The following is a 25,474-nucleotide window of genomic DNA, read 5'->3' on the forward strand; positions in this document are numbered from 1 at the left end:
GTATAATCCTCACCAGACATGTGACAAAGAGTTTGCCACTTAACTTTCCTACGGAATTTCCAGAGAAATCACTTGACGTGTCACCACACTGCTTTTCTAAGGTGCTGCAAGGTGTCCAAAAAATGTCAAACCAGAAGCAGAGTCATAGAAGAATGCTAGGAAGTTTTCCCCTTTTCCCCCACTTTCATCTCTCTCTCACTCTAGGAATTCTTCCCTTGTTTAGTGGATTGGAGTCTTAGAATTCCTTATTATGCCAGCCACAGCAAACTGATGACATAGGTCAGAATGAGGAAGGAACATTATTTGCAATGTCACCATATGATCTTGTCAGACTTGTTGTATATCAGTGGAGAAACAACATCCATGTCTCTTGCACGTGAAATTTGTCAGTATGGCTAAATTTATCTGTAGTTTTTGAACTCATACACAGGACACACAGGATTGTTTAGGGCAATGAGATTTGCATTTATGGTCTTCTGAATTTATCCAACTTTTGAGACAAACATGAAAAGGGATATGATTTTCCCATTGTAGGACAATATACTATGTAACTGTGTAATTGACTACAAGGTAGTTGGTATCCACATTGTTCGGGCAGCTGCAATGGGCAGAGCACACCCTGTTACCCATTCTAGAGAAATAAAAATGGAATAAAATTTTCTCTGGGAGATCAGAGGCAGGCATAGTTGACACTGTCTCCTTGTCAGAACTCTACTTAATTTACATTTTTATATGTTATTGAGTGAGTCGCTTCCTCCTCCTCCTTGTCCTGTCTGTGGTTCTTCTTTCCTTTTCCTTCTCCTCTTCCTCAACACATTCTTTCTCTTCTCCCCCTCTTCCTTAATTTGCTCCTCTTATATTATATTATCATATCCTCTGTTCAGAAATTACCCTTAACAATAACAAATGATTTTGGAAACAAATGGAGGGATATTAATTTTGTTGACTTCATTTTAACTCTATTTCCATTGGAGATAACCCCTGGTAATACAAACACTGTTGGTGTTATATTCGAGTGGGTAATCAGAGAAGGTGCTATCCAATTATCTTGGTGATTAAGATATCTGAATAGTACTTAATGAAAAAAAGACTGTTAAAGGTAAAACTTGCTCTAGAGATGACAGCATCTATCCTTAAATGTGAAATACCATTTTCAGTCATCTCCTCCCATTATTTTAATACGCTCTACCTACCCCCTTCCCAAGGAGAAAAAGTATATTTATGTAAATACCTTTTACATCAGATGATCCGGGAGAAAATCAGATTGTTTCTAAGTTGAAAGGAGTTTGTATACATCTTGTGTTGTGAGGAAATTGTCCAAGATTTTGACCTCCTGGGTCTATGCACATAGATTAAAGGGTTGTTTCCTCGGATTGCAACAAGCACTGCATAAATCATTTCAGAGCCTTCTAGCTTCTTGACTCCACACCCAACAGCTAACCCACACTCAGTTTTTCTTCTCTTTTTGTTCCTTTTTCTTTTGATTTTCTGCCTTTTTTCCCCCTTATCTCTCTGTCTTTCCCTCTCTCCTCCATCTCCATCCTGTTGAGACCCAGGGGAAAATAAGAGATACACCCAATGTTGAAAATGGATTTTTAACTCAGAAGGATTTGTTGATTTATGTCAAGCAGAGAAGGAGCATGATAAAACCTACATTTCAAAAGATCACTCTGCCTCTCATTAAGGATGAGAGATAGCAGGACTTACTGTCAGATGTAAGCAATTTAATTCAGAAGTAACATTGGCTTGATATAGTATTTAATAGGCATGGAGAGGATGAATGACTTCTAAGTTTCGGGTTGGACAACAGAGTGGGTAGTGGTTTCATTGCCTGTGGTGGGGAACGGTAGGGGGAAAATGTTCAAAAGCAAAGCTGAATAATAAGAAAAAGGAACTGCTGATCTGAAGGCTTGAGATTTGGGGGACCCATCTTTAATATCAGTTTTCTTCACAGAGAAGTTATGGAGGGATATTGGATGAAATTATTTACACAATGCAAACCCTGTAAGCTGATAGCAAATGAATTACAATTACTGAGTGTTTTCAGTGTGCCAGGCACCATTCTTTAAGTATTAAGTATTAATGTGTTAATTCATTTAATCTACTTAACAACCCTAAGAGATAGTTACTGTTTTCATTCCTCTTTTGCAGTCAAGTAAACTGAGGCACATCTAGATAAAATACTTTGCAAGATCACACAGTTACTAAATGGGCGAAAGCAAGCTCATAAATCAAGCATTCTAGCTCCAAAGTCAGTGGTCTTTGCTATTATATTACTCTAGCTCAGAAAGATACTCATTCCTTTTGCTATTCTGGTATACACGTTTCCTCATTTCATCCAAACGTGACGGTTTTAGAGGGAAAATCAATTAAACTGAAATTTTGGAGTTTTGGACATTCTGGTTAGTTGAGGTTTAGCCAGAGTCAGTTCTAGAAGGGCAATGCCAAATTGCGAGGAGCCATGGAGCTATGAATCCACTTTGGAGCCCCTTGTAAACTTGCAAATTACATCTAATCACCAAAAAATGCAAGGATTGGCAGAATTTCAAATCCCTGCCCTGTTGAGTTTAAAGCCCTGACTGTTGTCAGGTGTGAGCTGCTATTTGTCATAGATTTTTTTGGCTTTAGACAGAGGCCTTGACGTTGCAGCCGTGGGCCAGGCCGACCTTCACTGAAGAAAAGCAGCGTTAGACGTTTTGCCACTATTAACCCCACCAGCCTTGCTTGTCTCAGAGCCAGATCAGACTTGTGCACATGGCTTTTTGAAAGTTGATTTTCAATTTCTTATTAACCATTCTCCTGAAATGTTGAGAGTTGGATTATTGTTTGGTGGAGCACTAATATTAGAATATACCAGAATTAAAGGAAAACCTGCCATCTGCTTAGAGACTTAACTTGTCTGGAAATTTTTTTTTAATTCCAACTGCATCTGTAATTATGAGTTTTCTTTCACTCACGTTTCTACTAAGGCAAAACTAGTCAAACCAAGAATCTAAATAAAACTATGCATCTTTCTCGGATTGCAAACTCTTTAAGGACAGAAATGCTTTCTGATTATTTTCTCAGCTGTTAGCACCCTGATGCACTTCACACACACCTGTGATACCATTCATTGAGATAGGGTGTGCTCAAAGGTCAAGTTTGGTGAAGACCATTTGTTAGGTATTTACATATACATTATACACACACACAAGCACAAACATACGTTTCATATGACCTCTAGTTCTCATACAACACTGCAGTGCATAATTAGTTTCCTCATCTGGTTCATGAATAAACTGAGGCTTAACAAGTTTAGGTCGCTTGTTGAAAGTCTCAACTAGCAGCGCTAAAACCAACATTTGAACCCTGGTCTGGTTATGCTTTCAGAGCCCACTTTCTTTCTGTTAAAGCATATGACCTTCCTGGTCCCACCTCATTTCACAGATAAGAACAGAGTTCCACCAGACTTCCTATTCCCAAGTATCCCAGAATAGACACTAGAATAGACCTATTCCAAAATGTAATATCTTCTGCATACGTTAAAACAGACCATTTTAATCCATTAATGGGCTTGCTAGAATATAAGGGATTATGAAGGATAAAGAAAACATAAGCTGAAATTTAATAGGGAGGAGTAAACAATTGTTGTTGTTCAGTCAGTCAGTAAGCAGTAAGTAACACAAAAAGGGAGAGCATTCCTGGGGCAAATGATGATGGCAGTGCTATAACTGCACAAAAAAAGCCTAAGTGTGTGTATGAATCAGTAATATGAATTTGATGGACAGTAAAGAGGTTTTACCTTCCTCCTTGGTTCTGGAGGAAGCAAATGCAAATGCAAATGCAATTCCTTTCTGGGGATTAAGTCTCCTTAATTTAGGCCCTAATTGTATGCAGAGATTATCTTCAACAAAATTTGACCTCAAATAAATACATACATGCCTATTTAAATAAATGAATAAAATCAAACTCACAAGAACACAAGCCACTAGGCAAAGTTCTCAGAAAAGAACAAGAGAACAGTAAACCTTATTTGTGGGGTTAAAATGGAGGAGGGGCTCTAATTTCAAGTAATAATTATAATAGATTTAAAATGCTCATTTCTTTCACTCCTCTATAAAACTATAAACTCCACTAAAAATTAAGAGGATTTTAAGACATACACTCATAGGGATAAATAATGCAAAAGGAAATAATATGAACCTGGAGGACAGATAAACATCTGTTACTGTCTGGTTTTTGTTCAGTCGCTAAGTCATGTCCAACTCTTTGCGACCCCATGAACTGCAACATGCCAGGCTTCCCTGTCCTTGACTGTCTCCTGGAGTTTGCTCAGATTCACATCCAGTGAGTCAGTGATGCCATTCAACCATCTCATCCTCTGTTGCCCCTTCTCCTCTTGCCCTTAGTCTTTTCAGCATCAGGGTCTTTTCCAATGAGTCAGTACTGTCTTAGTAGACCTGAAAAAATCAAATTGTAAACCAGTACTGCAGGCATATCTCTTCCAGAGAAGGATACACCAGATCCATAGAATTGTTGACTCACACACATAAAACTTTGTACTTTGTTTCACTTATATTTTTTTTGATTTTTCCTAATTCATTATCCCTTTCCTTTATTCATTTCTATGGCCAACTTAAAAACAATAACATTTAAATTAATATGAGACACAGGTTCAATTCCTGGGTCGGGAAAATCCTCTGGAGAAGGAAATGACAATCCACTCCAGCACTCTTGCCTGGAAAATCCCATGGACGGAGGAGTCTGATAGGCTACAGTCCATGGGGTCGCAAAGAGTGGGACAGGACTGAGTGACTTCACTTTCATTTTCACTTTCACCTTTAATCTGCCTTAAAAATCTTACCCTTTGACCTTACCAATCTAAGGAAATCTCAACCCTGAATATAGTCTTCAAGGGACTCTCTCTAACATTGGACCTAAATGAACAGGTCTGCTTAAGATTGTCATGAATCAGCAATTTGACCTCGTGTACATTTCTGATCACCAAACTCAAGTGGCCCATTATGACCCTGTTGTGTTTCTCAGGTCAGTTTTCACCACCTCTCTCAAACTACCTTTTCAAGCCTCACTCTCCTCAAACCTCCATCCATCTCACCTTTGCCCTCAATCTCAGCAACAAACTTTATTAGAATAAAATGCAGCTACCTAACTGCTTTCTTTGAACTGTTCATTCTCATCAATAATTAAACACCTTAAAATCCCTCCTCTTAAAAACAGATGCCAACAACCTCACTTCTTACCATCCCATGGCTCTCAAACCCTCCAGGAGCAAATTCTTGAGAAAGGTTTCTTTCAAATTATCTCCATTTTAGCAGCTACAAATCCCTGTTGGAACCACTGTATTCTCTTTGCAGTCTTGTTCTGGTCACCAGTGGCATTTCTACTGCTCACTTTAAAAAGGGATTTTATCAAACTGTTTATTTTGAAATAACTAAGTTTACAGAAGAGTTCCAAATATAATACAGAATTCTCTTATAAGCTTCCCCTGGCTTCCCCTAAATTAACATCTTGCATAACCATAGCACTATTACATAAACTAAGAGATTAACAGTCATGTAATACTGTTAACTAAACTATAGACTTTCTTTGGATTCAACCAGTTTTTTTTCAATGATTTTCTTAGTCTGTTCCAGGATAATAAACATGTTGCATTTAGTTGCCATGCCTCAGTCTCCTCTTATCTATAAGTTCCTCGGTCTTCTGTACCGTTTTTGGCCTTGACACTTCTAAAGAGTACTGGTCAGTTGTTTTGAAAAATGTCTCTCATTATGGGTTTTTCTACGGTTTCTTCATGATTAGGTTGAGGATATGCATTTTTGGTAAGATTGCCAGAGCAGTGATGTGGTAGCATTCTTAATGCATCAGATCTGCAGTGCATAATATCAGTTTGTTTTATTATTGGCAAAGTTAACCTGGATCATTTGATTAAGGAGATCTTCAGTGTAAAGTTAGAATATCTTCGTTTAGAATTAATAAATATACTGGAAAGATACTTTAAGGTTATGCAGATACACTCTTTCTCCTCAAACGTTTGCACATTAATTTTAGCAGCCATCAGTGGCTGTCACCTGCAAAACGGATTCTTCTGTTCCAATTTTCTATTTCCTTTACTCTGTCTTCATTAATCACTTGGAAATTATCTATAATGAAGAGCTCTCTTTTCTCTTTCATTTACTAATTTATTCATTATATATTTATATCAGAATGGATCTCAGATATTTATAATATGTGTTATCATCCAGTACCATCATTATTAATTTTTTTTATTCCAGTTGTTCAAGCTCTGGCTATTCAGAGATCTCTTAGACTGGCTGCTATGTCCCTTTGACTTGGCTTCAGACAAATACACTCTAACATTCCAATCTCCCAAAGTCTTTGAATCCCTTCCTTTTCATTAAATGAAGGCAGGTTTGACATTTCTAAATCACTTCCTGCGGGCCACTTTTTGGTCCATGTTGTAGCCAGCCAACCAAACGAGCTGTTGGAAACCTTCAGAACTCCTCTAGCTGCCACATTAAATACAGAATCTCTGCTGAGCGAGCCCACCATCCTTACCTAAATGCTTTTCACACTCCATATGCTTTTCTTGAGCATGTAATATGGAAAAGTTATTTTAACCCTCTTTACTTCAGTTTTCTCAATTGTAAAATAAGGAAAATGAAATTATCTTACATGATGGTTTTGAAATGATTACATATGGAGCACATTTTCATAGGCATATCCATAGGCACTTAGTAAATATTTCTTATCATTTTACTTATTGTTATTTTCCTTCCAGACCATAGCTTCATCGTCATCTCTATATGAATAGTTAAAAATTTTAAATCTTCTGCTCACACCTGAGTTCCAGATGTCTCCTAAACTTCTAGCTCAGCATCAACCCCTTGATACCACAAAGGCACATCTAGTCAACATGCCCAAAGCCATTGTCACTATTCTTCCCCCAAAGCTCAGCCTCTCCCAGGTTTATTAGTCCAGCAGACAGCACCAGTATCCTTCTAGTTTTTCTAGACAGGAATCTAGGAGTTATATTCCTCTTGTTCTTTCCGTTTCTGTTCTATGTCCAATCCATTACCCCATCCTGCTTGCTGTACTCCTTAAACATTTCATCTACCCAACCAGTTATTTCTATTCCAGTGGCTACCATCCCAAATCAGGCCTTTCTTCTGTACTGTTTCTAGATCCTACAAAGTGGTTTACCCAAAGCCACTCTTGCTTTCTCCATTTTTGCTTCTCTTAAGTGATGCAACAGTGATCGTTTACAAAATAAGGCACATTCATCTCTATACCTCCTTGCTTTAAATCAGAGTTCAGCAAATTCTTTTCTGTACAATGCTGGACAGTAACTACATAAGGCCTTGTGTTTGAACTGCCTAACTCTTCCATCATAGCAAGTCATAGCCAATGTGTAATGAGCATGGCTGTGTTTCAGTGAATCTTTATTTACAAAAAAGAAAAACAGGCGTGGGGCCAATTTGGTTTCTGAAAAAGGAAAAATCTGAACCAAGTAGTATCTGGAATGGAATATTAAAATAACAGACATCAACCAAAACACCAGTTGTAAAGGACACCTAGATTTCTGATTTAGGAGATGCAGGGAGAAATATTCATCATTTCTGTCACCCGATGCACCAGACAAGTGTGCTGTAGCCACAGCTTCAGACATGCCTTGAAGCCACCAAGTTGTCAGAAGGTGGGATTGGGGTGAATGTGGGGAATCAAGGGTTAAGTATGGATAAAATGTGTTCAAGAAATACCAGAATTTAGTACTCAGTTATTATTTCCCAGGAAAGTTGATAAGGAAGATGTAACTTGCACAAAATGTTTAGTATTGATCATTCATCATGGAGACGTGTAATATCATGAGTGACATGAACACTGAAGACACAGTGTTACTGAATCAGGAGCAGTAAAATGTAGTCATCATTAAAAACAGAACAAAACATGGGACTTCCTGGCAGTCTAATGGTTAAAACTCCATACTTCCAGTGCAGAGGGTATAGATTTGATACCTCATTGGGGAACTAAAATCCCACATGCTGCGTGGTACCACCAAAAAATAAAAATTAATTCTTAATGTTTTAAAAAGAAGTAGGCCACAGACAACCAAACAAAGAATAAAAGATGAATTAGATTGCTGAGAGAAATATCAATAACCTCAGATATGCAGATGACACCACCCTTATGGCAGAAAGTGAAGAAGAACTAAAGAACCTCTTGATGAAAGTCAAAGAGGAGAGTGAAAAAGTTGGCTTAGAGCTCAACATTCAGAAAACAAAGATCATGGCATCCGGTCCCATCACTTCATGGCAAACAGATGGGGAAACAGTGGAAACAATGGCTGACTTTATTTTGGGGGGCTCCAAAATCACTGCAGATGGTGATTGCAGCCATGAAATTAAAAGACGCTTACTCCTTGGAAGGAAAGTTATGACCAACCTAGACAGTATATTCAAAAGCAGAGACATTACTTTGTCGACAAAGGTCCATCTAGTCAAGGCTATGGTTTTTCCAGTACTCATGTATGGATGTGAGATGTGGACTGTAAAGAAAGCTGAGCACTGAAGAATTGATGCTTTTGAACTGTGGTGTTGGAGAAGACTCTTGAGAGTCCCTTGGACTGCAAAGAGATCCAACCAGTCCATTCTAAAGGAGATCAGTCCTGGGTGTTCATTGGAAGGACTGATGTTGAAGCTGAGACTCCAGTACTTTGGACACCTGATGCAAAGAGCTGACTGATTTGAAAAGACCCTGATGCTGGGAAAGATTGAGGGCAGGAGGAGAAGGTGACGACAGAGGATGAGATGGCTGGATGGCATCACCGACTCAGTGGACATGAGTTTGGGTGAACTCCGGGAGTTGGTGGTGGATAGGGAGGCCTGGAATACTGTGGTTCATTGGGTTGCAAAGTGTCGAACACGACTGAGCGACTGAACTGAAGACCACAGGGAACAATTTAACAAGTGCAGTTGCAGAAGGTGCATTTAACTATTACTCGTGAAGAATGAATTTTTATTTAGAAAAAATGACTGTGCTTTTGTTTTTAATGTCATTTTTTCAATTTTTCCAATTTGTAGTTGTTTTTTTTCAAGCTCCAAAGTGAGATAATATTTATTTGTTGATGTGGCTAGAAGAATATCTTGGTTGAAGATGCAGTGTCCTTAGGATACTTTAAGCAAAAAAAAAATTAGTTAATTTTAATAATGGTTTGAAATTTTTCATTCAGTTCACAGAATTAAGGTTTTTGGAGATAAATCTACCAAAAATAAAACTTAGGACATTAATATAGGTGCTGTTATAAATTACAGTGAAAAATCTAACACTGACAATACAATCTTTGATTTCATATTAATACACATATTTAAATTTTTCTAGAGCATAGCTTATTTTTAAAGAACAGAAATGCATTTTAGCATTAATTACATAGTACCAAATTCCTTCAATTTTATTAAAAACTTAATATAATTATAAGTATATAAAAATATATTGATGATAGTCTATCAGTGAAAGATTATGGTATTTTTCTCAAAATTTAAAATAACTCTATGTAAACATAGGGTGAAATGCAATTAAATGAAATACACAGATTTTAAAATACAACTGATATTGATGATAAAGAAACATTTTCAGCATAGCAGTACAAAATTTCTCTCTTTGTTGCCCATTATCAATCATGCTTTAGAAATGTTTGAGAGGACTATTCTATAATAATATTGAACATTTTATAAATGAGCTTTCTGAATTTTGATTACATTTTCTTATCAGAATTCACTAGTCAAAATATTCAATAAATGGACCTCTAACCCCACAGATGAAGAAATAACTACATATGTAAGAATTGCCTGTTGATCAGAAATAAAAGGAAACTAAGAAAAAATATACAAATACTTTTTAAAAAATTTATTTTACTGATGCATAGTTTATTTACAGTGTTGTGTTAATTTCTACTGTATACAGCAAAGTGACTCAGTTACACATACTTTTTTTCATATCATTTTCTATTATGGTTTATCACAGGATATTGAATAGGGTTCCCTGTTCTATGCAGTAGGACCTTGTAGCTTATCCATTCTATATAGAATACTTTGCATCTGCTAATCCCAAACTCCTAATCCATTTCTCTCTAACCACCCTCCCCCCTTGACAGCCAAAAGTCTTTTAGATTATATCTGAGTCTGTTTCTGTTTTGTAGATAAATTCAGTTGTGTCATATTTTAGATTCCACATGTCAGTGATATATGGTATTTGTCTTTCTCTTTCTGATTTAACCTCAATTAGTATTATCATTGCTAGGTCCATCCAGGTTCCGGCAGAGAGCAGGCATTATTTCATCCTTCTGTATGGCTGAGTAGTATTCTGTTATATCCATGTACCACATCTTTATCCAGTCACCTGTCGATGGGCATTTAGGTTGTTTCCATGTTTTGGCTATTGTGAATAGCACCGCTATGAACATAAGGATGCGTGTTTCTCTTTTAATTATAGCTTTGTCAGGATGTATGCCCAGGAGTGGGACTGCTGGATCGTATGGCCAGTCCAGTGTTTTGAGGAACCTTCATACTATTTTCCATAGTGGCTGCACCAATTTGCATACCCGCCAACAATGTGGAAACAGTGTGGAAGGCTGTTTGTGGGCACTGAGCAGCAGACAATGAAGGCCGGTGATCCTAGCAGGAAACAGGAAAAACAAAATTTTTCCAATTGCGTGGACTTTAATAAGTGGCAAGTTCCAGGTGGAGCATAGGGAGAGAGACTTCAAATAGTAAGTCCAGCAGTTTTTCTGAGTTGAAGATAAAGTGATCAGAGTTTGGGGAAATTGAAGTGACTGGAATTTTTGAGGCAGAATATTTGGGATGAAGTTGCTACACAAAGAAAGAGCTCTGTGTATCTATAAGTTTCCTGAAACAGTTGACTTATTTACCTTTCCATACATGAGGTAAAACTCCACAAGGTTGGGGAACTAACCAGTGGAAAACTGTCGGTTAAACAATTCAAGGACTTCAAACAGAACTGGGAATAGTTTTCATTCCCACTAGCTAGAGTAGAACGATCTTGTAATATACAAGGCATCATGTAGAGATATCAAATGATTTCATCTTAGTTATAGGGAAAGCCTGCCCTGGAATTGGTCTAACAGAGTACAAGTACCCTCAAAAAGTTCATTCTGATTTCAAGTAATTTAACTGCAAGCTCAAACAAAGCCCAGTGCTTTCAAAGAACACAACAAAATTCGACCAAAAATGTTCAAATTAACATCAAGCATCCAAATGCAAAGTATGATGAAATTAGCAGACGAGAAAGTTACTTGCAGTGTAAAGAGGAAAGTGCAAACAGTGCAGAGAAAACTGAAAAATGCCAAAAAATAAAAAAAGGAAGTTTTATAGACAATTTTTTTAAAATTTGAAATTTAAAAATTCTGCAACCTAGAAGGATTATTGGTAGATTATATGTTATAGAAGACGAAAGAAAAAAAGTGGGGGTGGGGAGGGAGGGTTGGAAACAGTGAAGTTGAAGAACAGAAAGTATCCAAAGTGAAGAATAGAGAGAAAAATACTGAAAAAGTATATTAGTGGTATATGGAACAATATGACTCATTTTAATATACCTATAATTGGAGTCCCACAAAAGGTAGCATTGGGGAAAATATTTGAAGAAATAATGGGAAAACATTTCATAAATCTGCTGAAAATTACACATCCACAAATCCAAGAAATTTGATCAGTCACTGGCAGAATAAATATGAATAAAATCACACTGAGGAACATCTAAGAAACCAGGCAGAAGAAAAAGCATACACTTACATTTAAAGAAACCAAGACAAAGATGATATAGAAATTTTGGGGGCCGGGGAGCAGTCTACGCAGCAAGAGATCTTAGTTCCCCAAACAGGGATCAAACCCATGCCCCCTGCAGGGTAAGCAGGAGTCCTAACCACTGGGCCACCAGGGGATTCCAATGAAGAAATCTTTTGACTCTCCAAAATATTATGTTAAGTGAAAGACGTTAAAGACTACATAGTATATGCTTCCATTCCTATGAAATTCTAGAAAAGGCAGTAGTACAAGGCAGAATTTTAGTGATTGTTAGGGACCAAGAAGAAGAGTAAGAAATTAACTCCAAAGAGCCAAAAAGGAACTTTTGAGGTTGAAGAGAATATTATATGCTTTAATTGTTGCATTTACCAGAATGCATCATAACCTGCCCTTAAAGCTAGTAAGTTTGATTGACTATATAAAACTATACCTCAATGAAGCTGATAAGAAATAGTCATAAAATGAAACAAAAATATAACCTTTGGAACTTTTAAAGAATTACAATTACAGGAAACACTGTTTGCAAAAGGAAAATATTTAAATTGATCCCTAAAAAAGCAAAGGAATCAATGAACCTACTAAAGAATAAGCACTCAAATTATGTATAAGATTTGACTTTGAAAATCTGTAACTAGGTTTTCAAAGATGTATATTTGTTGATAGAATCATTGATATAATTATTCTTAGCGGGATAAATTTATTTTCTGTCCTGTAATGTAATGAAATTTGACAAGTCAAATGATTTTGCAGTATCTAAATTTGGTGACTAAAATTTGAAGTTACCAATGGAGAAAACTTTTTTGATAAGTTTGGCTTACATAAAATATTTGCCAAAGGTACTCTGAAAGGAGGAAAGGGGCAGTTGTTATGAAATATTTGGCTTGAAATACTTCAGTATTTTAAAAACTGGAAGTGAAAATATTCCACATTTAGCAGATACTGCTCTGAGCTTGACAGATAACCCTGCACTTGTAGAGACAGTATTTGTCTACCAGAAATATTACAGTCTCTCAAGAAGAGTAAAGATGCCACCATTTAAAATTCTTTGACTGTAAAATTCTCCTTTGAAGAAAATTTCAGGCAATTTTATGAATCTAAAACGTTTAGACCATTTTGAAACAAAAAATACCACTGATAACTGTATCAGTAAGATATATGACCACAAAACTGATAACATATGTGAACATTTATCAAAAGTCATAATTCGATTTGTTGTTTTCTAATGTTTAGATAATGTTTTAAGAGTTGGTTGTATGCTTTGGCATATATGAATTGTGCTATTTTTATTTTTTAGAAAAAATAACTAATAGTTGTGCAAATAATTTTTGAATAGGATTTTTTTATAGGTCCACAGATTAAAGATAAATTGTTGGCTAATAAGTATTTCTGCAACATATAGTTTTTATTTTTAGCCCCATTTTAAACCTCAGAATTGCCCCAACATGGATGAAGAATTACCTGATCACTCTATTTATACACCAACTTCCAATACATCTCTGTTTTTGCATATATACAGTGCACTGGATCCCAGAAAGTCCATTTAGCTAAAAAAAAATATATCTTCCTGAACCTGAAAGACAGAGATCACAGTGTGGAACTCCTGGGCTGCCAGTGGGGGCATTTACTCTTCTCTAAGGATTTAGTATTCTAAAACGGGAGCAAAGTTATCAGACGTGTTTTATAAGGACTCTCATAGCAGTGTGGGTGATAAATTGAATGACAATAGAAGGAAGAATACAGAAATGAATTTCAAAAGCATTAACAAGCTCTGAGCTCTGGAGAATCCCTGAACCTAGCCCCTTGTAAATTCTAAAGGAAATCAACCCTGGACATTCATTGAAAGGACTGATGCTGAAGCTGAAGCTCCAGTACTTTGGCCACCTGATGGGAAGAGGTGACACACTGGGAAAAAACCCTCATGCTGGGAAAGATTGAAGGCAAAAGGAGAAGAAGGTGGCAGAAGATGAGATGGTTAGATAGCGTCACTGACTCAATGGACGTGAATTTGAGCAAATTCCAGGAGGTAGTGAGGACAGGCAAGCCTGGTGTGCTGCGGACCGTGGGGTCACAGTGGGACACGACTTAGCAATTGAACAACAACAATAAACCCCTTGTAAGTTTCAGGTGTTAATCTCTAAGGTTGAAGGAGCTGGAAGAACTTTATGTCAGTGCCAGCTTCTTTTCCTATGGTAATATGGTATGTAATGACAAAAGAGGTCATCATTTAAGTGGCAAGAACATATTGGAGAAGTGAGTCTAAGGCTCCCAGTGGTGATGGAAGGGTGAGATTGTGGTATCAAGAGCTTTTCAGAATCTCACAAGGCTTTGGTTGGGAAAACATCTGGTGGATGTGTTATTTCTAACACCGACCACAGACCTTCATGTGTCAACAAGTACCTATTTTTCCAAACTGATCATTATCAAAAGCCTGGTTTATGCTGAAGTCTGAGAAACAGCCCCTGCCTGAAGTCCTCTCATGGCTCCTGTCTGACCCACTGACACTCCATCTGGGTCCCCCGCCTCTAATTCTTCACTGTCTGCATTCTGTTATCTAGTTTTTACCTTTTAGGTTCATTCTTTGCTTTACCTTTTACCAAATAATGAGACCAAATAACTACCCCCTCAAAAAGTGCTGAACAGTGGGAAGATTAATAGAGTAGGAAAAATGAATAAGGATAGAATATATGATCAAAGAGGGATTGTCTATGTCCAGTTTTAATGGAAAGCCTCTCTCTTTTGCCAGTGTTATTTCCTTAGGAGAACAACACAGTGGTGGCTGGTTACTAATATTCTACTTGATGAACAGCAGCTCCTGAAAAAGCAGTAAATCTTGCCTCATTTCTCTTATGTGCTAATGGGGCTGTTATTCCCATGCCAACAGATAGGACTTTTCTAGCACATATGTTTCTGTAGGTGAAAACAAAAAAAAACTACCCATCATGTGAAAATATAACCCATAAATTGTGTGGTTTGAATTGACTACATATTGCACAGTCTTCCTATACATACCTCCATTTTAATTATTATTTATAAAGAAAGAGTCACTTATAAGTGTATTATTAATGTAGAATATTTCCCTTGTTTTTATAGGCATTGCTAAAGGCTTTATTTAATTTAAAGTCTGGGATTATTTCTGAGTGAAGAACTTTGTACATTTGGATAAAAGCCAAGCTTTGAATGTTTAATCTTAACTTAGCAGGATATTTAATACATGATAAATTTTATTGAAAAGGTCTCAGCTATTTAAGATCTGTCTCAGTACTCATATACATAAAGACTAAACTTTGAAGGATAACTGTCATTTCTGCTGAATGATTTTATTTAAATTGCCCTTCTGTCCTGATTGCATTTGGGGAGTAAAGATGTCTCTTACTGAGGGAGAAATACAATGCTTGAAAATGAAAACTCTGGGTTATTCTGATGTGCCATATTATCTAAAACAATTTGCTGACCTCTTCAGGGGTTCATAGGCTCACAGAAATGTGAGGTTTTCTGCTGTAACAAATTTATTCTGATAATATCCAAGAGTGATACGTAATATGAAATCAGAAGAATCACAACCATTTATAATTAGAGCAGGAAGAGATCTTTCACCATCATCAGTCCCACCACCATCATTTTATAATGTGGACATTGTTCCCAGATGACTTACTTGGGCTAGTATGGGGTCTTCAATCTATAAATCTTGACTTTCAGTGCTCCCTTTAGAGCCCGAAATACTCAAAAGAAAAATTTCACACAATTAGCTTAGTCAATAGACCTTCCAGTGACACTAGGCAACTCTTGGTTGAAATTGCATGAAACAGACCTCTGATTCTCTTCTCAGTTAGGTACCCGGTTTGAAGAAAGCTACCCACATGGACCGTGGGAACTCTAGCAATACAGTTCTGCGGCAGACAACCCTACAGGCCTCAGAAACTTGGGGTAGGCTCCACAGGTTCAAGGAGGACTGTGCCTGACAGTGCCTTCAGCCAAGTGGTAGGAAACCCATGACTTTAAAAAGGGATACTCTTCTGTGAGCACTTGTCTCCAGTTTCATGACAGCTTCATCAGTGAAGCGACCAGGCGTTTTCAGTAGACGGAGAAATTTAGCTAATGAGAAATGACTAGTCTCTACATGGTTGTCTCACAAGGTGTGATAAACCCATGCCATAAAGTCAGAGAAAGGAGGATCAACGGAGTCACATATCTAAGGGAGAAAGGTAATCTGTTATTACCAAAGATCATTTCTTTGATATAATATATAAAACTGTTTGCCATGTGCCTAATTCTTTTCAGATTTCATATATTGAGTCTATTTGTATATTTTTGTGGATGGTGTGGATGTGACTGGTGATAGAAGCAAGGTCCGATGCTATAAAGAGCAATATTGCATAGGAACCTGGAATGTTAGGTCCATGAATCAAGGCAAATGGGAAGTGGTCAAACAGGAGATGGCAAGAGTGAACGTCAACATTCTAGGAATCAGTGAACTAAAATGGACTGAAATGGGTGAATTTAACTCAGATGACCATTATATCTACTACTGTGGGCAGGAATCCCTTAGAAGAAATGGAGTAGCCATCATGGTCAACAAAAGAGTCTGAAATGCAGTACTTGGATGCAATCTCAAAAACAACAGAATGATCTCTGTTCATTTCCACAGCAAACCATTCAATATCACAGTGATCCAAGCCTATGCCCCAACCAGTAACGCTGAGGAACCTGAAGTTGAACAGTTCTATGAGGACCTACAAGACCTTTTAGAACTAACACCCCCAAAAGATGTCCTTTTCATTATAGGGGACTGGAATGCAAAAGTAGGAAGTCAAGAAACACCTGGAGTAACAGGCAAATTTGGCCTTGGAGTACAGAATGAAGCAGGGCAAAGGCTAATAGAGTTTTGCCAAGAGAACGCACTGGTCATAGCAAACACCCTCTTCCAACAACACAAGAGAAGACTCTACACATGGACATCAGATGGTCAACACCCAGAATCAAATTGATTATATTCTTTGCAGCCAAAGATGGAGAAGCTCTATACATTCAGCAAAAACAAGACTGGGAGCTGACTGTGGCTCAGATCATGAACTCCTTATTGCCATTCAGAATTAAATTGAGGAAAGCAGGGAAAACCACTAGACCATTCAGGTATGACCTAAATCAAATCCCTTATGATTATACACTGGAAGTGAGAAATAGATTTAAGGGACTAGATCTGATAGATAGAGTGCCTGATGAACTATGGACGGAGGTTCGTGACATTGTACAGGAGACAAGGATCAAGACCATCCTCATGGAAAAGAAACGTAGAAAAGTAAAATGACTGTCTGAGAAGGACTTACAAGCAGCTGTGAAAAGAAGAGAAGCAAAAAGCAAAGGAGAAAAGGAAAGATATTCCCATCTGAAATACAGAGTTCCAAAGAATAGCAAGGAGAGATAAAAAAGTCTTCCTCAGCGATCAGTGCAAAGAAATAGAGGAAAACAACAGAATGGGAAAGACTAGAGATCTCTTCAAGAAAAAGATACCAAGGGAACATTTCATGCAAAGATGAGGTCGATAAAGGACAGAAACAGTATGGACCCAATAGAAGTAGAAGATATTACAAAGAGGTGGCAAGAATACACAGAAGAACTGTACAAAAAAGATATTTACAACCCAGATTATCACCAGGGTGTGATCACACACCTAGAGCCAGACATCCTGGAATGTAAAGTCAAGTGGGCCTTAGAAAGCATCACTATGAGCAAAGCTAGTGGAGGTGATGGAATTCCAGTAGAGCTATTTCAAATGCTGAAAGATGATTCTGTGAAAGTGCTGCACTCAATGTGCCAGCACATTTGGAAAACTCAGCAGTGGCCACAGGACTGGAAAAGGTCAGTTCTCATTCCAATTCCAAAGAAAGGCAATGCCAAAGAATGCTCAAACTACCACACAATTGCACTCATCTCACACGCTAGTAAAGTAATGCTCAAAATTCTCCAAGCCAGGCTTCAGCAATACGTGAACTGTGAATGTCCAGATGTTCAAGCTGGTTTTAGAAAAGGCAGAGGAACCAGAGATTAAACTGCCAACATCCGCTGGATCATCAAAAAAGCAAGAGAGTTCCAGAAAAACATCTATTTCTGCTTTATTGACTATGCCAAAGCCTTTGACTGTGTGGATCACAATAAACTGTGGAAAATTCTGAAAGAGATGGGAATACCAGACCACCTGACCTGCCTCTGGAGAAATCTGTATGCAGGTCAGGAAGCAACAGTTAGAACTGGACATGGAACCGCAGACTGGTTCCAAATAGGAAAAGGAGTGTGTCAAGGCTGTATATTGTCACCCTGCTTATTTAACTTATATGCAGAGTACATCATGAGAAATGCTGGGCTGGAAGAAGCACAAGCTGGAATCAAGATTGCCAGGAGAAATATCAATAACCTCAGATATGCAGATGACACCACCTTTATGGCAGAAAGTGAAGAGGAACTAAAAAGCCTCTTGAAAGTGAAAGTGGAGTGAAAAAGTTGGCTTAAAGCTCAACATTCAGAAAACTAAGATCATTGTATCTGGTCCCATCACTTCATGGGAAATAGAAGGGGAAACAGTGGAAACAATGTCAGACTTTATTCTGGGGGGCTCCAAAATCACTGCAGATGGTGATTACAGCCATGAAATTAAAAGACGCTTACTCCTTGGAAGGAAAGTTATGACCACCCTAGATAGCATATTCAAAAGCAGAGACATTACTTTGCCAATAAGATCCGCCTAGTCAAGGCTATGGTTTTTCCTGTGGTCATGTATGGATGTGAGAGTTGCACTGTGAAGAAAGCTGAGCACTGAAGAATTGATGCTTTTGAACTGTGGTGTTGGAGAAGACGTTTGAGAGTCCCTTGGACTGCAAGGAGGTCCAACCAGTCCATTCTAAAGGAGACCAGTCCTGGGTGTTCATTGGAAGGACTAATGCTGAGGCTGAAACTCTAATACTTTGGTCACCTGATGTGAAGAATTGACTCACTGGAAAGACCCAGATGCTGGGAGGGATTAGGGGCAGGAGAATAAGGGGACGACAGAGGATGAGATGGCTGGATGGCATCACCGACTTGATGCACATGAGTTTGGGTGTACTCTGGGAGTTGGTGATGGACAGGGAGGCCTGGTGTGCTGCGATTCATGGGGTTGCAAAGAGTCGGACATGACTGAGCGACTGAAATGAACTGAACTGAAATAAGGGAGATGATAGAACAGGACCAAATATAGGAGGACAGCAGGTCACAGAGGGAGAAACATTCTGGACTCAGGCAGACGTGGGTGAGGATTTCCACTCCTCTGCCTGTCAGCCGTGTGTTCTTAGAGAAAAAATTATCTAACATTGCATATTTGTCATGCGGGTTAAACTAAATTATACATGTGACAATACCTAGCACAGTCCTTGGCACATACTGTGAGCTCAATAACACTAGTTTCCTATTATCTATAATATAATTTAACCTCTAAAATCACCAGTTGTTTATTTGTGAGAGGTCTCACAGTTGTCACTCCAGAGAAAAAGGAAGTGATGATTTCCAGAATCACCTGCTCTTTGTGAATATCATGTGCTACCATAATGACTAATAATAATATTTTGTGAAAGCACTTACAGATGGAATTTGACATTTCCAACTTGGGTGACATGATAATGACATTGTGATGTAGAGAAATTAGGTTCTAGGATTGGAACTGTCAATTCAGGATTATCTTTCAGTTGAGAGAGGTAGGAAGCTATTAAAGACAAGATACATTTCCATTGCTCACCTCCTAAGCCTCTCTTTAGTCCATCTCTTTATTTTTGTTCCGTCCCTTATTTTTAGTTTAGACATCATTATTTCCTGCCTGTATTTTTGCCAAGATGTGAAATTGGTTTTCCTGCCACCACTCTCATCATCTGCTGATCCGTGGTCCATAATCTCTCCAGAAGGGTTTTTGAGAAATTTAAACCTGATGCTCTGCCTCTTCTGTTTAACACGGCCCCTCATCACCTACAAGTTGATGGCCAAAATCACATGTTCTTTGAGATTGTGTGTTTAATTAGCCCTTGCCTACCACAGCAATCTCTCTCATTGTGTTCCATCCTGCCTACATTCCATTTGTGCCTGGCAGTGGACTTGTTACCCTGGTAAAAAAGAGAGACTTGGGTCTCTGCACATTTCTATATACTATTTCCTCTTCTAGGAATACTTCACCACCACCATCTTCCTCTGAGCTTGACTAACTTCTGATGGTCTTTCAAATACTTGGTCAAGTGTTATTTTTTCTGGCAAGTTTTTGCTCGTCTTCCTGGCCTCAAAAGTATACATTCTTCTTATTCACTTGGGCCTTTTCCACATAGAATTGTCATGACTCATTAACTCAAAGGGCTTTCTCAACTAGACCATGAATTCCTTGCTGTTAGGGAAGCATCTTTGTGTCCTTCAACATCTGGCACAACCTTGGGTTTCAAAAAATGTTACTTCGTGAATGCGTTCATTTAGAATATCTATCATTTGGTCCAAATTAAAAACCTTCTGGCTTTGGTCAGACAAGGTGATCCCAACAATAAAGTTGTAGCAGTGTTCTGTTGACATGGGGGTAGATGGGGAGACTGGGTCTCCCCCACTCAGATGAAATGACATCCACTCCTTTGTGAAGCAGTAAGATAAGGAAAGGCCAACCATGAAAAGTTAGGTATAGCTGGAAAGAATCTGAGGTTTTCCCGCTGTTTTTGAGAAGCAGGAATGAAGTGCCAAAGGGCCCTGCCAGCATGTTAGGATGGTTAGAAGCAGAACTGGGGCAAGAACCCAGTATCTTACCCCCCCAATCCAGTAGTCACCCACTTGTGTTTTCTACTCTAGTCTGACTTCTGTTTATTTATTTTGTTTTGGGATATAAGCTATTTACCATGCCAACTTCCCATTTAATTGGTCAGGCTGCCGAGATTGTTCTTACCTGGGGAGGTAAGTCATGTCAGCACCTAGAGAGATTCTCCTGCTTTGTTTTGGGGCTGTGGAACATTTCACAAAGAAAAGAAAAATAGCGTAGGGGCTGCAAAAAGGCTGTTGACTCTATTCTTTCATATATATCCCACTGGCATGTTCTCATGAAATTGCCTCCTATTTTCCTCTCATTTTCCTTTCCCTGCCTTCCTTAAAAAAAAGAAACATCCGTATAGCTTATGGAAGGGCGCCAACATCAGCCAATGCATATATTAAAGTTTTAAATCAGTTATTGTTCTAGTACACACCCTGGGGTTGAGAAAGAAAGAACATCCAGGACTAACAAACCTGATTGTTCTGGCAAAGTTGCCATTCAATTCCTGCTGGCATTTCTGGGCTTTTCTTTTCCTTTAATATTCCAACCTCATTAAAAAAAAAAAAAGTTAATGGCTCAAGTAGCAGTTTTTCACATTACTACTTCATTCAGTTTCTCTGTAAGAGTTCTACCTTCCAGTCTCGTGAGGCTTACCCAGAGGGCACAATCCCCAGAGTTTGCTTACTTAGATGCAGATAGAGCTGTCAGTCTGATGGCGAGTTCATTAGACCATGGACTATTCCTCACTTTATTAACTTCTGAGCAAGGGAGAGACTCAGGCTTGGGAATATGAACCCTTCACAACTTGGCATTCTAGGCTGAGAAAAACACTTAATCATAAAGTTAAGAAATCAAATTACAACTGCCTATAACTTTGTGAATTTTTAAAAAATTTTTATAACACTCCGAATTTTAACTTAACAACTACTCTGAGTTGAACCTATACAAGTATTCTGATTAATACTGTTTGAACGAAAATTTCTATACAGTATGACATTTTTTTTTTTTTTTTAGGCAAATACTGGAAGTCGGTAAGGATGATGGCAATGCCAAGGGGCTGTGCTCTGGCTGGGGCTCAGCTGCAAGAGGAGACGGAGACTGTTTCTGCCCTGGCCTCCCTGACAGTGGATGTGGAACAGCCCTTTGCTCAAGAAGACAACAGGTATGAATCCAACATGGAGACGGGGGATCACTGATTTCGGTTACATCCAGGCTCATCATTAGCACTCGTGAACCTCTCCTTAGCCTCTTCTTCACCTGACTCCTCCACTTCCACCACCTGTCTTCTCGGAAGCCATGGAGGCCACAGCGCATGCTGTCGGCTATTGGGAATTGAGGTGTTTCATTCTCCGTGAGAAGCACAGAGCTGGAGCATGTGGTTGCAGTTCACAGAGATTAGAGGGATGAGATAGATGATGAGAAAAATCACGCCTTGGTGGATAATTTTGTGCAGATCATTATGGAAAAAAGCTTCCTGTGGACTTCTTTCCTTAGTTATCTCTGTTTTTCAAGATACTGTTTTTCTTTCTCACATCATTCTGAGATTACTAACAAAGGGGGAAAAGGGAAGCAGAATCTGGAGGTATGGCTTGTCAGTTCGGTAACCTTTTATGACTGTCCATGACATACAACTACTGGATGAAGAGAAAAGTTACCTCCCAAGGAGATAGGAATGTGTGTAAAGGAATGTGTGGACGTGGGTCTGATATTACCTTATGATAGGAAGGAGTTGATTTTAATATGCCTTCATATGAATAGCTTTCAGGGAAAAAAATGATGACCTAAGATTGCTTCTCCTTTTAAGAAATGTGTGTACATTTTGGTGTTCAACAGACCATGCTACATTCAGGATTTCTTTTACATGTACGAAGACCAAAACCCCCCACACATAAACAAAAAGTAACGGTGCTGTCTGTGGATGATTTCAGAGTCAATTTCTTCAGTTTAAAGATGACTAGGTGAGGCTTTACTAAAGCTCTGCCAGCTTGCACTTCTAAATTGCTTCTGAGGGTGAAATTGAACTCCCTCTGTCAATAACATCACCGTTAATTAACACAGATCCTGCTACTAGTACATAGGTTGGCAGTTTTCCCAAGAATGCACAAATTCGAACAGTTTTAGCTTTCTTGCTTTTACTGGGTATTCAGAGTTTAATGGATTTAACATCTTGCTTTGTCCATAAAGAGCAGGAGATACATTGAATAATAGATTTCATTTTTGTGCAATTGTTTTTTCTTACTACAACCACTTAAAAAGGCATCTTCATATGGGTGCATAAGGGAAAACTTATTTTACATCTGATAATATGAACTAACCCCCTGCTGTTCCCAGCTAAGAACCAAACCAAGTTCATAATTCAGAGGTGTTGTAGTTATTCCCAAGGCCAAATACAGTTAGCTGTCTGTCATTTGAGGGCTGTAAAACTTAGGAAACTAACATCTGTTAGTGTTGGATGTAAAAGGAGCATAGCTATTCTTTAGAATCCATTTAATATGGAGAAGCAAAGCTAAGTTCTAGCCTGAGTGAAGTGAATTGTAAGTGTAACTGTAATTTCTCCTGTTATATTGCAGAGCTTAGAATAGTTAAGAATAGTAAGTCCTGTTGTGAGACCCATGTAATATAAAAATCTCAGTACTTTGGAGGAATTGCTCTATAAGCATGTTTGTTTATCCTCAAGTACATAGTGTGCTTGACTCCTGATAAACTACAGGGACTTGACCCTGACTTCAGTTCACAGTGATTTTTAAGCTTCATTTGATGGCAGAAAAAGAATAGGGGAATGTGAATGTTTTAATGTACGGGGGAACAAAGTTGAAGTTTGTGGCTTGAATTCATGTTTCTTTATCAGCTTTAAACAGATTGTATCTATTTTGATTAATTTTTCTTATGGGAAGGAAAATGGTTTTGCTTGAAATATTTTCTGTGGCTTTGAACTCACTTTTTCAGCAGTGAAAAAGAAAAATTCTTCTAGAACTGGCTTTTGCATTTCTGTTGAACCATGCATGAATTTCATCACAGAGAGTCAGACAGGGAAAACCCTTGAAAGCCACAGAGCGTTTATTCTTTTCACAGGAATGCTATCAGAATTGTCCTCCTACTCGATATAGGAAAAAATGGCTTTCACAATGAGGTAAAGAGGTAGAAGTGTTCTTGGGCCTTTGTTATGAATGCAATGTTATAAGTACACAGGAAATTGAAAAATTAGAAAAATCAGAGAGCTAAATGGATGGAAAAGGGTGAAGGCAAGATTCTTTTTATAGGAAATTCTTGCCAGTTATTTTGGAGAATATATTGGTGTTTGGAGTGAGATGACTCATTTTGCACTAAGATTTTGGGTAAAGCAGCTCTTTTCCTGGCCAACTCATATCTGACTCATTTACCACTAGTGAATAAAGGATAAAATGCTCCTGGCTAGGAACCATTGTAAGTATTTTTTGTTCTTTTTTTTTTTTTTTGCGGGGGGGAGGGCAGGGGGAGGTGGGGGAGATGACAACACAGTGCAAAGTCATTTCATTTTTATAACTCACTGATGGATCATGAATAATAAATTATTAGGGAAAGGATGGGCATTCATTTTGGGGACGGTTGACTGAAGTATAGTTTTCAAAACATAATTTTCAGGTGACAAAGGACTTGAGCAGGAAGGAAATGACTGGTGGTGGGTCAGCAAAAAACAAAAGTACAAGACAAAGCTAAGTGGGACCAATGTGTATGTTCAAAGGATGTGAACTAGGGCTGGTCACCCAGAGCATGTCGTTTGGAAGAGAAGACCGTCATCTTAGCTTTTCTCACGTTTGTCAGGAGGTTGCACCTTTAAAAAATGGTGGTTTGTATTGGTCGGATATGTCTCAGATGCTTCTGCTGTGAAAGGCCAGTGTGGTGCTGAGGTTTATTCTTGGGTACCAGTTCAGGCCCTGCTGAAAATCAAGAACAATTTCTCTCTGGCAACCAGGAGTTCAGAATGATCAACCCCTAAGTTATAGGGAGCGTATATACACTCTGGATTTTCTGACTGTTTTTTAATCAAAACAAAGTTAGGTTTTCAAATGTCAGTTTATTGATTATAGTGTCAGTCACGCAGCTGAGCTACCAGGGAAGCCCATTCAGTCACACTGGCACTTCATCATTTCATCTTCAACTTCTGTCAATTTTTCTCATGAAAGAGATGATCTCATTACATTATACATAAGCATGGAAAAATGTGTCATTTTGAATCTTGTCATTCCGTTTTTTGAATAACTATCTCATCTACATATATTTTTTAAAAGTATAATAAGCTAGAAACTTCTAAGTTATCTGCTTTGGCTTTCAGTAGCTTATCAGTAGTGGCAAGGACTTGATAACCCCATTTTCCTGTATCTAGAGATTTATATAAAAATAGACACCTATTATATACACATTTATGTCTAATAGAAATACAACTTGGTTTTCCATGTTTGGGGATTGTCTCTTATGGGTTTCTGGAAGCTAAATGTTGCGGCAATTATTCAGGTTTCTGATTTTTCTCTATGATACCATTATTTTGAGCACTTGATTTATCTAGCCAGGCAAACATTCCAGTATTCATTTTATTCTTAATTTTCATCCAGTGTCAACAATTCATTAGTTGAAAAGTGGGCTGAGATTAGGAAGCTCCTAGTAAGGGAAAGGACAGTATGCCCCTTCTTACCTTCCTGTCCTCCTCCTGGCCCCATCATTTTTCTCTGTGTTCAGTGCCTAAAGTGTGTTCTTGGGATGTGTGTGAACTCTTAGGGAATAAACCCAGTGTGTTTGTTTACAAATAAGTGTTTAATTTGAAAAAAAGTAACAGTATACTTCTTCACTGTTACCTTCCTACCACACAGAGGAAGAGTAGAGTGTGACTCTG

The 25,474-nt window shown here is 38.2% G+C and overlaps 1 protein-coding gene across 1 annotated transcript in view; it reads left to right on the forward strand.

The window, feature by feature from the left end:
• Positions 1–25,474, forward strand: part of HDAC9 (histone deacetylase 9) — a 584,217-nt gene that overhangs the window by 547,403 nt on the left and 11,340 nt on the right. Inside the window, exon 24 of the mRNA XM_052639177.1 lies at positions 21,622–21,769. Within this exon, the coding sequence (XP_052495137.1) occupies positions 21,622–21,769 (148 nt within the window). The remainder of the gene's footprint in view (positions 1–21,621; positions 21,770–25,474) is intronic.

Source organism: Budorcas taxicolor, chromosome 4 (assembly GCF_023091745.1).
Source record: "Budorcas taxicolor isolate Tak-1 chromosome 4, Takin1.1, whole genome shotgun sequence".
In the NCBI taxonomy this organism is placed as follows: domain Eukaryota; kingdom Metazoa; phylum Chordata; class Mammalia; order Artiodactyla; family Bovidae; genus Budorcas; species Budorcas taxicolor.